At 46.0% G+C, this 12969-nt stretch overlaps 1 protein-coding gene across 1 annotated transcript; it reads right to left on the reverse strand.

Moving 5' to 3' along the window:
• Nucleotides 1–1809: 1809 nt before the first annotated feature.
• On the reverse strand, nt 1810–2252 carry LOC125528804 (very-long-chain (3R)-3-hydroxyacyl-CoA dehydratase PASTICCINO 2A-like). The gene is made up of 3 exons (XM_048693241.2): nt 2178–2252; nt 1974–2070; nt 1810–1880 (listed from the first exon to the last, which is right to left on the reverse strand). Exons 1-3 carry the CDS (start codon nt 2250–2252, stop codon nt 1810–1812), a joined length of 243 nt encoding a protein of 80 aa, XP_048549198.2.
• Nucleotides 2253–12969: the final 10717 nt, after the last annotated feature.

Raw genomic sequence — 12969 nt, forward strand, 5'->3', positions numbered from 1 at the left:
CTTGTTCCTCCGGTCTCTGGCGTCAACATCATTGACTCCAAGTGGGTGTTTAAGGTCAAACGGCATGCAGATGGTTCTATTGAGCGTTACAAGGCACGGCTGGTTGCCAAGGGTTTCAAGCAGAGGTACGGTCTTGATTATGAAGACACATTCAGTCCAGTTATCAAGCCTACTACTATTCGTATACTGCTGTCTCTTGCTGTTACTCGTGGTTGGTCGCTTCGTCAGCTTGATGTGCAGAATGCTTTCCTCCATGGAGTTCTTGAGGAAGAGGTTTATATGCGTCAACCACCTGGTTTTGTTGATCCTACGCGTCCGCGTCATCTCTGTCGTCTGGTCAAGGCGTTGTATGGACTTAAACAGGCGCCTCGTGCATGGCATGCTCGTCTTGGTTCTGCTCTTCGGGCTCTTGGGTTTATTCCTTCAACTGCTGACACGTCACTGTTTCTCCTTCAGCGCCCTGAGGTGATGATGTATCTCTTGGTGTATGTTGATGATATCATCCTTGTCAGTTCCTCCCATACTGCTGCCGATCGCCTTGTGTCTGCATTAGGTGAGGAATTTGCTGTCAAGGATTTAGGTGCTCTGCATTATTTTCTTGGGTTGGAGGTGTCACGGTCCTCTACTGGGTTGACTTTGAGTCAGAAGAAGTACTCCATGGATCTGTTGGGCCGTGCTGGGATGCTCCAATGCAAACATGCTGCCACTCCGATGTCTGCCACTGATCGGTTTTCTACCCTTGATGGAGACCTTCTTTCCACTGATGACGCCACTGAGTATCGCAGTCTTGTTGGTGGTCTGCAATATCTCACTATCACCAGACCTGATGTCTCTTATGCAGTCAATCGTGTGTGCCAGTATCTGCATGCACCTCGTACCACTCATCTCTCGGCAGTTAAGCGCATCTTGCGTTATGTTTCTTCTACTGCTTCGTATGGTCTGCTCCTTCAGTCTGCACCGTCTTGTGAACTTTCGGCTTTCTCTGATGCGGATTGGGCTGGAAGTCCTGATGATCGGCGATCCACGGGGGGATATGCAGTGTTCTTTGGTCCTAACCCGATCGCCTGGAATGCATGCAAGCAAGCCACCGTGTCTCGTAGCAGTACTGAAGCTGAGTATAAAGCTGTGGCTGATGCTACAGCTGAGATCATATGGGTACAGTCTTTGTTGCGGGAGCTGAGAGTCTCTCCAGGTCATCCTCCAGTTCTGTGGTGTGATAACATCGGCGCTACGTACCTCTCATCTAATCCGGTGTTTCATGCTAGGACGAAACACATCGAGGTTGACTATCACTTTGTTCGGGAACGTGTTGCACAAAGACTGCTCTGTATCAAGTTCATCTCCTCCAAAGATCAACTTGCTGACATCTTCACGAAGCCTCTTCCACAACCACAATTTGTAGGCTGTAGGCGCAATCTTAACTTACTTTGTACTTCAGGCTACAGTTAAGATTGAGGGAGGGTGTTAGACTGTATATACGTAGTCTTGTATATGCCTTGTATTGTACCTCTTGGTACGTCTATATAATGAGATAGCCACACCCCGTTTAGGGTGTCGAGCCAGTTTCCCAAACCCTATGTCTTACACATCGTGTGGACATTTACTAGGTAAAGCTTGTATCCACCAAGGTTTACGACAAATAAAATGCTAGTCCTTACTGTTTGACATTGTATCTACCAACCAAATGCAAATTCAGCAACAACCGCATTCATATGACACAGAGTTTATTAATCATCTACTCTTGATTTTCTGATGCAAACGATAACACAATGATATGTCACCGAATCTTGTAAGAGGTATCAATAAGATTTACGCGATCTTTGATTTTGCAAGCGCCTTCTTGCGCTGCCCAAGCATGTAGGTGTACATATGTGGGCTTCCTGTATCGAAAGTTAATTTATGCACGGTAAGTTTACACACACTAGGCACAAATGAATGAGACATGAATCGACGTCGAGGACAAGAAAAGGTACCTGGAACATAGACTAGGAGTACCAGGATTGATGCGTAGAAGTAATCAAATGAATAGTTCCATTTGTTGGGCATTCTGATGCGGTACTTCTCCCATGCCTGCCATTATCAATTAAAATGTGAATACATGAAAATTAGCGATTTTTTTACAGTTTATCAGTGTGTTGATCAATTGCTCTAATGGATTTAATCAGGAAAGAAAATACCTTGATGAACTGCAAGGCAATGTATATCGAGCCAACCTCGCTGTTGATGCCAACTGGGTACATGACTAGGAACATACAGGTTCGATTCCATATAAAGATCCAATTCTTACATAGATGATGCCATGTTGGCTTACGATCTGCAATGCAATCTTATGCAGAGTTAAGCCTGGTAGCAGCCTCACCTAAGCCATAGAAGCAACGACGGGGCAGATCCGAACAACTCTTTCATGCCAAAGAAGGAGTACCTAATAATCTACATTGCAACACCCAACACTTGAATAATTAACTAGGCGTCTGAAGATTCAGAATTTACCATTTTTCTATCAATGAAGTGATCGGGTCATCCGGATCAGTGCATTCTAACAAAGCATGGGCCTATGCCATGACTTTGGCAACATATAGCTATAGGACTTCATATGCAGCATAATCTCCTTGTTTCCTCCTGATTTAAAGTGATTCTTTCCTTACAGGCTGCTAGTGTTCTGTTCACATAACATGGGCGTTAATTGCTCTAATGAAGTGATCTGTCTCGTTGCAACCAATCATAAAGAGGTTATGATAATAGTATAGTTAATTAAGCTGAGACAGTTCTGTGTCAATTTCCTATTACAAGTATCCTGAGATTCAACTATGTAATCATCCTTACATTATTTCAGGCAGACATTTTCAGTCAGCTACCAGTAACAGTGGCACCTCGTGACTCGACAAAACAGTTAATCTGAATAATTGTGATCCCCATCTAAGGAGTGATGCTACATACTGTACTACAGTACATCTCAGTGAAGTCAGTGGTGGATACATGCATACCTCGGTGATGGACCAGCTGATGACCAAGGAGCTCACAAGGATATGTGTCCTGGTCTGCAGTCTGCAGAGCCAAGAAGAAGACAGAGGAAACAGAGGATCAGAGATATGCACGCAGCAAGAAGAACAGAGAACAACACTGAACCTGGAGGAAGCTCCAGAGGATCTGCGGCAGCGTGGCCAACACCAGCCACCACACGATCGCTTCAGGGGTCAGTTACTTTTTGTTATTTCTTTTCGGGACTTTTTTGCAAATTGCAAAGACCTGTTTGTACTTTGAATTTACTTTATAGCCCAAAGTAGGAAGCGCTGTATCACTCTTGATTTAATAAAAGCAGTGTGGACCTCTGTGTCCCTTCCCCTTTCGAAATAGATTTTCATCCCGCTTTATAAATAAAACAACGGTCCATACAATCCAAGTTTGAACAACACCTGACAGTTAACGGCTGGGCCACACTACAGTCAAGCCCAAAAAAGCATAAAAGAAATAGAAAAAAAGCCACCTAGTGGCCGCCGTGTAGCGACACTACGAGGACGATAGTCGACGCGCCGAAGCTAGAAGCGCATCCATCATCAAGCCAAGTCGATCGCGATCACGTGGCCTCGAGAGCGGGTGCCAGTGCTGCAGGAAAGCAAGGAATTTGAAGGAGTCAGAAGCCTTCCTCGGAAAAACCTTCTCTATCACCATCTTATTCCTAGTCGTTCAAAGAGTCCACGACATCGCCGCAAAAATAAACCAAAATAAACGGCGATGTCGTGACGGCTGTAAAGCTCTATGTTGGAGAAAAACCACGAGATTTAGGGTCTCCCATTCAGGCCCCAACGCCTCGCGGGCGTACGTCCATAGTACCATTGCCGCGATACACGAGAAGAGGATATGTGTCCCGGTCTCTTGTACTGCACAGAGAGGGCATAGACCATTACCAGGTCCGTGCCGCTTAAGTACCTCTGTCCCCGAGGGGAGGCGGTCCCGTAGAAGTTGCCAAACAAAAACTTAATTTTTAAAGGAAAGGGGGCTTTCCATAATGGGGACAGCCAGGGAGTGGCAGGCGACGGGCAAAAGGTATGGTATGCCGTGCTCATTGAAAACTTCGCCGTCGACACGAGCCGCCGGGATACCATGTCCAGATAGTCCGGGAGCACGAGTGGTAGGGCGGCCTGCAGTCTAGTCCAGTCGTTACTCTCGGCTTGTCCAAAGATGCGACGAAACCCGACGTTCCACTGTCTAGTTTGGAAAGCCGTAGCCACTAGGATAGACGGATTCACACATATCGAGAATATGCTAGGGAAGGAAACGCGTAAAGGCTCAGTATCCAGCCATGGATCCAACCAAAATTGGATCCCTTTCCCGTTCCCTAAGGAGGAGGAGATCCCTAGGCGGATGTCCTCCGTGTCAAGGAAACTGTATGGCATGAGATTTATAAACTAGTACCTCCGTCTTGGTTAATTGTCTCTCTTCGCATTTCATACTAAAATTTGATCTCAGATTTAACTAACGAAATGTTAATGCATGCAGCCAAAAATAATATCATGGGAAACTATGTTCAAATACGAATCCGAGGATATAATTTTTGGTGACATGCATTGTTATTTCCTTAGTTAAATCTATGGTCAATGTTTGACACAAAATACTAAGGGGAAGAATAAACCAGGATGAAGGTAACAGATATTATTACGATGTGGTTGTGGCAAACTAACTACTAGTTGTCATTTCATACGGTCAGAGAAGGGGATGAATGCGTCACTCCGCCATTGATCCTCGACGCCAACATCCCTGATAGTACTCGACGATGAAGACAAGTACATCTAGAAGATGAACAGCTCAAGGAGGGGCTGGAAAATAGCCTAGCTATGAAGGACACCCTCGGCAGAAACATGCTCTCAGAAGCATCCGGCCGTAGTTTGACATGTCTTAAAGCAGCAAAAGGCCTCCAGCGACAAGGCGGAAGGCATTATTCTCGGATTAACCCAAGACGCGCTGGTTGGGCAGTACATGGAGAACGACATCGGCTACAACCTTTGCTCTGCAGGAGTATATGGAAGTTGTGCAACAGCAATGCGACACGGAATATGAAGCCAGAGAATCGAAACTTCATGAGTCTGCTCTTTTAAATTGGCCCTTATATTTCCCTTGAATCATGTATCTTTAAAATATAAGTTCGGATTGTTAGCTTCGACCTTTTCAAATCATTTGAATAAAGAGATGCCCGAATCCTCGGACAACGTATACACTCATGGTGCATCCTTTTGTCTTTTCAATAATTCCGATCATATATACCTTTTGTAATACAGAGCCGAGGACTTTTCAACAGCCAAGGTACTCCATGGAGTCCTCGGGATTTCTCGTTATATACATAAATTTTGACTTGTGTCTTTGGTCCATAGCTAGGTTGCCTGGCTCATGAGTTACCACTTATGTTTCCCCTTTGTTCGGCTAAGTGTGTAAATGGAGCACCACTGCATTTGCTAGTTCTGATTTAACTGTTGAAGTACCTTAGATGGAGAAAGCCAAAAGCTGACTATCACAACACGTGTAAATATGTCCGCAAACCTTAGGCGGTGTTCAACTAAAGTAGCCGATAGCGGCTAACCATATAAAACGAAGGGCTTTCTTTTTGGAAAAAGCTGAAGGGTATCTGGACCTCGACACACTCGAGGATTCGACATATACCAGGGGCTATTAAGTGTATGTTTTATCCCTAAAGTTCTGATTGCCTTGTTCTTCATTGATATAATCGCACCCGGGCACCGAGACGTCGGCTGAAAGTTGCAATCAGAGGAGGAAACACCCTAAGTAGTTTCTACTAAGGGGTAGAAGCCGATGACTGGCCAACTGCACAATTTCACAGTCATGGTCGAGTCAAAATAAAAGAATGAAAGCATAAAGTGGCAAAAACATTTGATCATATGTAAAGGAGGACTTGTTTTTTACAATTACAACTCGGCATACCGAGGAGATAAAATGTGGAGTCTAATGAAGATTCTCTAGGATTGACTCTCGACAGCATTTCCTCATAGATATCAGAGCAACAGGCATAACCTGGTCATAAAATTCCTCCTGAACACCCTGCTATTGCGCTTCTCAGGACCCTCCTCGGCCAGGGGCTCCAGATCGAGCTTTCGTTAGTGCGCTTGTACGACAGCAGAAGCTTGTTGTGCGCCTTCAAGGCATGACGAGCGCTTCGCTAAATCAATTTGGGCGCCGGCTCCTTGGAGGCGGTGCACCAGCCCGAAGAAGCTGCTCGGAAGAGGATTGCTCGGCCATAAGGCCTTTTAGAGGTCCTTCGTGGCTGGTTTGGTGCTCGCAGAAGCTCCGCGAACTGTTTTGGTTGGTCGCCGGATAGGAACACCCGTTGACTCCTTGAATTGCAACCAGAAAGCCTTCTGCTCAGCCTCATCTTCGTGCGAGCCTAAGTATTGGGATGCATCCTCCATGCTATGTGGGAGTTCCCAGAAGGCGCTTGACAGTCTCCAAACTTGTGTCAGCTCAGATAAACCTTGATGGCCGAAGATACACGTAAGTAAGTATGGCTTACAGGCGGCTATCTCGGTTGCCCGCCCAGTTCTTCCCTCGTAGCATTCACCCGGGAAGCGGCTTCTTTGCGGTCGGCCTCAAGATTTTTGACCTCAGCGGCGTCCTTCTTTGTAGATCTTCAGAGTGTCGTGTTCAGTGTCAATGCTCTTCAGATCCTTCTCAACCTCGGAAATCCGAGATTCGGAAGCTTGCCGAGTCCTCTATTCCTTAGCAAGCGCTTCAACGCTCTTCTGCGCCGCAACCTTTTGATGCTCAGCCTCAACATGAGCCTTTTCAAGATCGGCCCGTAGGTTGGCCAGATCTTCCTCGGCCGCTCAAATTTAAATACATGCTCGGATTAGGCATAAATCTTTCTCGGTTAAAAAAATGATAAAGTGTGTATTGCTTCATGTTAGAAACTAAGCCTTGCTAATCTCAATCTCAGGTAGACAGTGGTTTTTGCGTCGCGCACAATGTTGCGACTTTTCCCGTTTTCTTCACTCCTATTTATTTGTTACAAGAGGAAAGGAGGCAGGTAGCGATCCTATCTATGCACCACGATCCGCCGTGCTCGCGCCATCCCACGAGCGCCAATCGTGCCTCCTATGCTACCTGCGAAACTAACGGCAGGGCGTGGTGACCACGTCCGATCTGCCCATGCTAGCTACTTGCACGGCGCGCACATGTCACGGCTCATGCATCAGATTTATTCACAACGGAAAGCAAAAACTAGCCTAAGTGCAGCGTCTTGATTAGCTAACATTCATTACCCTGCGCTTTCTCAAGACGAAGAGCCTCCTCCTCGGATTGCGCTAGACGGCGCTTCAATTCCTCAAAACTCTGAAAAGTTGGAGGTAGTGTAGGAAGAGGAAGCCTACAAAAATTATAAGCAAAGGTGGATAAGAACCCAATTACAATCAAGATTTGATCCTCTAGGTGGCTCTTTCCGAGCCAACAAAAGTCTCGGGGGCTACTGCATATTCACGTTTCTATGCAATTACAATGGTTAAGGTATTCATTGACCCTCAAGCTAGTTTGGCAAACTGACTTAAGGCTCGGGGGCTACTGTATAAGCGCTTTAGAGCTAAAAATACTAAGTATTCTAAATTCTTAGCAGTTTCAAGGTATCTTCGGACGATGCCCCTGCGTCCTCCTTGAGGGCTACAGGTTATACTTAGTGTGTTATTCGAACCACCTAAGTAACTATAAAAGTACTTGAACAAACAGAAAGAATGTTACCTCAAAGCCTTTAACTGGACCGAGGACGCCTCCAGAATCCCAGCCTCGATGGACTGATACTGGGTGAAAGCTGTGTCGAGGATGGTACAGTGATCGGGAAGGATGGAGGAGCTATTTAAAGCCGCCTCCACCTTCCACAGGCACTTCGACAGCTCGAACCCTTCAAGGCCAAACACTGGAGGTGTGGTCTTCAATGCCCCCATCCATGGTTGACCATGGATGGAGGCCCCCTCTGAGAATATTGTGGCTCTTGGACTACGCAAAATGGGGAAACCGGGCGGCTAAGCACCAGGTCTCCGGGACCTGAGGGAAGTTTTCCTCCTGATCCTTGGCAGTCTTCTCCATGGTGAGGCCTGAACCTCGGGCGTGGAGGTATCGATCCCTGCCCCCGCACTAGATGCTGGAGGAGGAGAATGTGACATGGCATCCTCAACCTATATGCTATGGAGGCAATAATATTTGTAAAGTATCGCGAAGCAAAAGGAACATCGCATGATAACTGGAGGTTCACTCGAATATCATTCGTGTAATCATAGGGATTGATATGGATGTCCAGGATTTCGCTATTGGTCATTGAACAAATGAGTTTTGTTTATGTCTATGAATTACCGAACCTACGGGGTCACAAGCTCAAGGTAATAACGATCTGCCGAGTGTTAGTATGACGAGATTATCGATGATTTATTTGTGAACATTTTTAACAATTTTCTTGCTCGGTGAACATTTCTAGAATGGACGAACCTTGTTTTGGAAATTAGTGGAACAATTTTTGAAATTCACGAACATTTTTTAGATTTAATGAACTTTTTTGAAATGCCTGATTGTTTCTTGAATCAGCGAACATTTTATGAATGAATAAACTTTTTTGTAAGTCACGAAAAGTTTCTGAATTTTTAGGATATTTTTAGATACATGAACCTATTTTGTATTGACGAAATTTTGTTCAATTTCAAGAAATTTTTTTAATACATGACATTTAAAATAAATTCATGAACAGTTTTGATTTTCCGAACATTTGTTTTCAAAATTCAAACATTTTTTAATAAGCAAACATTTTTCTATAAAATCACGAACATTTTTTGAATCCACAAACATTTTATTTCAAATTCTCATTTTTTAATTTTCAAAACTTTATTGAAGTCTCAAATTATTCAAAGTAGAAAAAAACAAAAACATAAAAGGAAAATAAAGAATGAAATTTAAAATCAGGCCGTCCAAACATGGGCCGGCGCAAACGGGCACACTGCGTCTTTTCCGAGCGTGCAGAGCGCAGTATAGGAGGTCACTAATGCATGGGCCAGCCCAGGCGGGGATTCTCCTGTGTGAAACGTTTTTTTTTATCATTTATAGGTGACATTGGTGGGTAATATTTTACAATTTTGAATGCAATTTCCGTGACGTAGCGCAAGAAGCAATAACTCCTTTATTATTAGGTATAGATATAGATTTTTTGTTCATATAGACTCACTCCTATAAACTGGAAAATGTGATATTAAAGAAGGACCAACCGCGTTGGACCAGTCTGATGGAAGTTTCCTATCAGACTTCCGATAAGAAGTGTTTCATTTGTACTACATAGCAACTAAATGCAAGTTCAGTAGCAAACACTTCCACGTGACACATGGTTTAATAATCTAATGAGACAGACTGTGTTTTGATTCTCAGTTTGAGATTATTTTCGCTCTAGGCCGAGATGGCGAATTTCGGACATTTTAAAAAATTTCAGCCGAAACTTGACTCAAATTTGACCAATTTCGGCCGAAAGATAGATTTCGCCCTAGGCCGAGATTCGGCCGAAATCCGTTTTTTGGGCCGAAAATCAAAACACAGGACGGAAATCGTAGCGAGGACAAAATTCTGTTCTATTATACTAGTAGTACTAAAGAATTATTTTCGAAGTACTTAAAGCTTAGCGGTGTAAAAATGTTTCTGTTTGTCACAGAAGTGCTTAATCACACGGAAAATGCGTTCATGTCACTAGAAAAGAAAAGTGGCCTTCTATTCGTCTGGAAAAATGTTTTGGTGGCACAAGAAAAAGTAACCATGACGAAGAAGGCAAATTGGACAAGGAAAATGATTATTTTACTGCATTTATTTGTGGGAAACAAATAAAAACATCAAGAGTATTTTCCAAGAAGATCCTTCTTTTTTTTTCTCTCTTTTTTGCTAACAACATGGCATTCTTCTTGGATACGGTTATCAGCAAACAAATAAAAACGAAACGTCAGGCTGTCGAAAGATGAAAGAATTTTTTGTTTGTTTCGAGTAGCGTATATATAGCCCAATCCGGTACCTTCGATCGTCGAGTAGGTAGCTCGACCGATCCATGGCGTCGTCGAGTCCGCCGTGGTCCGACCTCCCACGTGACATCGTAGGCCTCGTCATCGACCGCCTGCCGTCTGCATCTGGCCGCCGCCACCGCCGCTGGTCGGCGTCGTCGTCACGGCTGCTCTTCTGGCCGGCGGCATGGTCATGGCTGCTCATCTGCTCGGCGTGCTCTTGGCTGCTACAGGCGCTCCTCGGCAGCCTGGGTAGCTTCCGGGCGGCGTGTCGTTCCCGCCGCCACCACACGGCGGACTCAGTCGATCGCGCTCACTTCCATGCGGCGTATCGTTCCTGGTGCACCGCGGACTCCGTCGATCGCACTCGCTTCCGCGCGACGTGCCATGCCCACCGCACGGTGGAAGCGGTGTGTCGCTCCTGGCGCGCCGCCGCGCGTGAGCACCTCCCATGTCCACCCCGACGCCTTCCGTGGATTCTAGAGAAGGGCTATTTCATGACAAGCTCCGGCGCCTGGCGTCGCCGTCTCCCCTACTTGAACGAGAACGCGACGTGCATTGGTTCCACCGACGACTGGATCGCCCTCTGTTGCGTCGTTGTCGATGATGCCTGCAAATCGCAAAGCTACCTCTTGCACAATCCTTTCTCCGACACGACCGTGCCGCTCCCCGAGCTAGACGCTCTTATCGGGAATAATATGTCCGTGCTTTTCGAGGTCCGCAAGGTGGTCATGCGCTCATCCCCACGTGATGTTGTCGCTCTTATGACGAATAACGACAATTACCCTATCATCCTAGTCCGGCCAGGGAAGGGGGTGTGGCTGCCCAGGCCACGGTCGGCTCCCTTCATCTACATCATCGACATCATCTTTATTGGAGATAGGCTGTACGGGATCACCAAGGCGGAGGACCTCATCTCTTTCGATATTGCTTTCGGTGTCGATGACAAGCCCACCGTTACTATAGCCAAGCGCATCATAAGGCACCTGCCGAAGGCCGGTGACTATTCGAACATATGGAGCAACGTCGATTTGTTCCGCGCCAAAAAGTGTGACGATGGTTATGACTTGTGGAGCGATGTTGACGAGAAATACCACAATATAGTGCCAAGGGTAAGGGCAAGCATGACTTCGAGACTCTGAACGAAGAGCGTGACAATGGCCATGCACAATGCGAAATAATGAAGAACACCGGTGACCTCGGGATTGGGGAAGGCATCCACTATGAAATATCTCATGGCCTCTTCATCACTACCTGGCAGATAGTCAAGTCTCTTGGGAAGTTGCTCATGGTGAGACGGAAATTGCATTGGCTTGAGCGTGGTGGCAACTACACCCGCAGCGCGGACGTGTTCGAGGCTGACATAGCCGTGGGAGCATGGGTGCCAGTAAAGGACGGACTACATGGCCAGGCACTCTTCATTAGTAGATACTGCTGCAAGTCCGTTCATGCCTGTGGAGTGGTAGATAAAGACGCGATCTATTTCGTCGACACAGGTGAAGTGCTCAACATGAGATCCAAGATTATAAGCCAGCCACAGAGGAATCTATATTTCAGAGAGTCTTTATCTATATTAAGGTTACAATGTATGATTATTAGTGAAGTGCTCAACTTGGCTCTTTCCCCCGGAGCCTCTTGTCTAATTATTAGTGTTACAATGTATGATTAGATGTCATCTTAGAAAATTAATTTTTCTCTATTTATTGGATTGCATGGCATCATTCTTTTGTCGAACTAGATGATGCCTCGCATGTTGCTGTGAGATATTTTTTCATCAATTTTCTGAAAAAGGTTAGGATCGAAACTTAAGTAACAAAACTGCACTGCTAACTTCACATTCTGCAGAGCTGACAATCTATATTAAGGTAAGATCAAGAGGCGAGCACATGAATCAATGTGGAAGTTTGCAATAAATAAATAAATAAATAAATGCGCAGATGATGTCAAGTTGTCAACCGTTGTCGCAGATACATGTAGTCTCACATCATAATATATTGTAGTTTTGTATACAATGGCCTATACAGTTTGTCAGTCAATGACCAGAACTGCATATATGCTAGTGATCTAGCTAATAACACGGCTTTTCTGAATGTACACACTGCTTTTCTTTTTCTACCAATTTGTCGGTCAATGACCAGAACATCATATATGTTGGTACAGCGCATACACGTTTGAGTCATTGGCCTTGTGCATCTGCGTCTCTAAACCTGATATTATGGTTCACTTTGCAGTCTTACCTACACATCGATGTTACACAATCAAGTGAGCAGACATCAATATTATATAGCGACGCTACAGCAACTCTAAACCCCCGAGGGCAAGAGTCTAATGTATCTTAAGGGATATATAGTTCAGGTTGTGCAGTCAACAACCAAAAGTAGATTTGCCCGCAGCAATAATGTATACTCCGTCCCATAATTCTTGTCGCGCCCGTAGTTCATTGCTAATTTTGCAAAAAAACCTTGTAGTTTCAAAACCGTCGCAAACAAGTCCCTCCACCCCCGTCTTCTTCCTCCGCCGTCGCCCGTGCGTCGCTAGGGGCCGGCGCCGCCAAGCTGCGTGATTTGCCGCCCATCAGGAAGTGCTCTGCCTCCGTCGCCACGTACCTTCAACGCCGCCGCCGTCGCCAAGTACCTGCTCCGCCACCACTGCCCAAACCTGTGCCGCCGCGATCCCCTCTCGCCGGATTACCTGCGGACATCGCCGGAATTTCCCACCACGATCCGGTGGAGCAGGAGCTCCCTCTCATCTTCCTTGAGCTACCGCGAGTCCTCCTCTAGCTCCCGCGAGTCCACCTTGAGTTGCCTCCCGTGCACCGCCGCGATCTCTCCCGCCGTGATCTCCTACGGGCATCGCCGGAACCAGCCTCCACGATCCGGTGGACAGGAGCTCGCGTGCGTCCTCCTCTATCTCCTGCAAGTCCTCGTCGAGCTCCCACGAGCTGCCGTGCTGCTCC

Source organism: Triticum urartu, chromosome 3A, assembly GCF_056163025.1.
Source record: "Triticum urartu cultivar PI428250 chromosome 3A, HENAU_Tu73, whole genome shotgun sequence".
In the NCBI taxonomy this organism is placed as follows: Eukaryota; Viridiplantae; Streptophyta; class Magnoliopsida; order Poales; family Poaceae; genus Triticum; species Triticum urartu.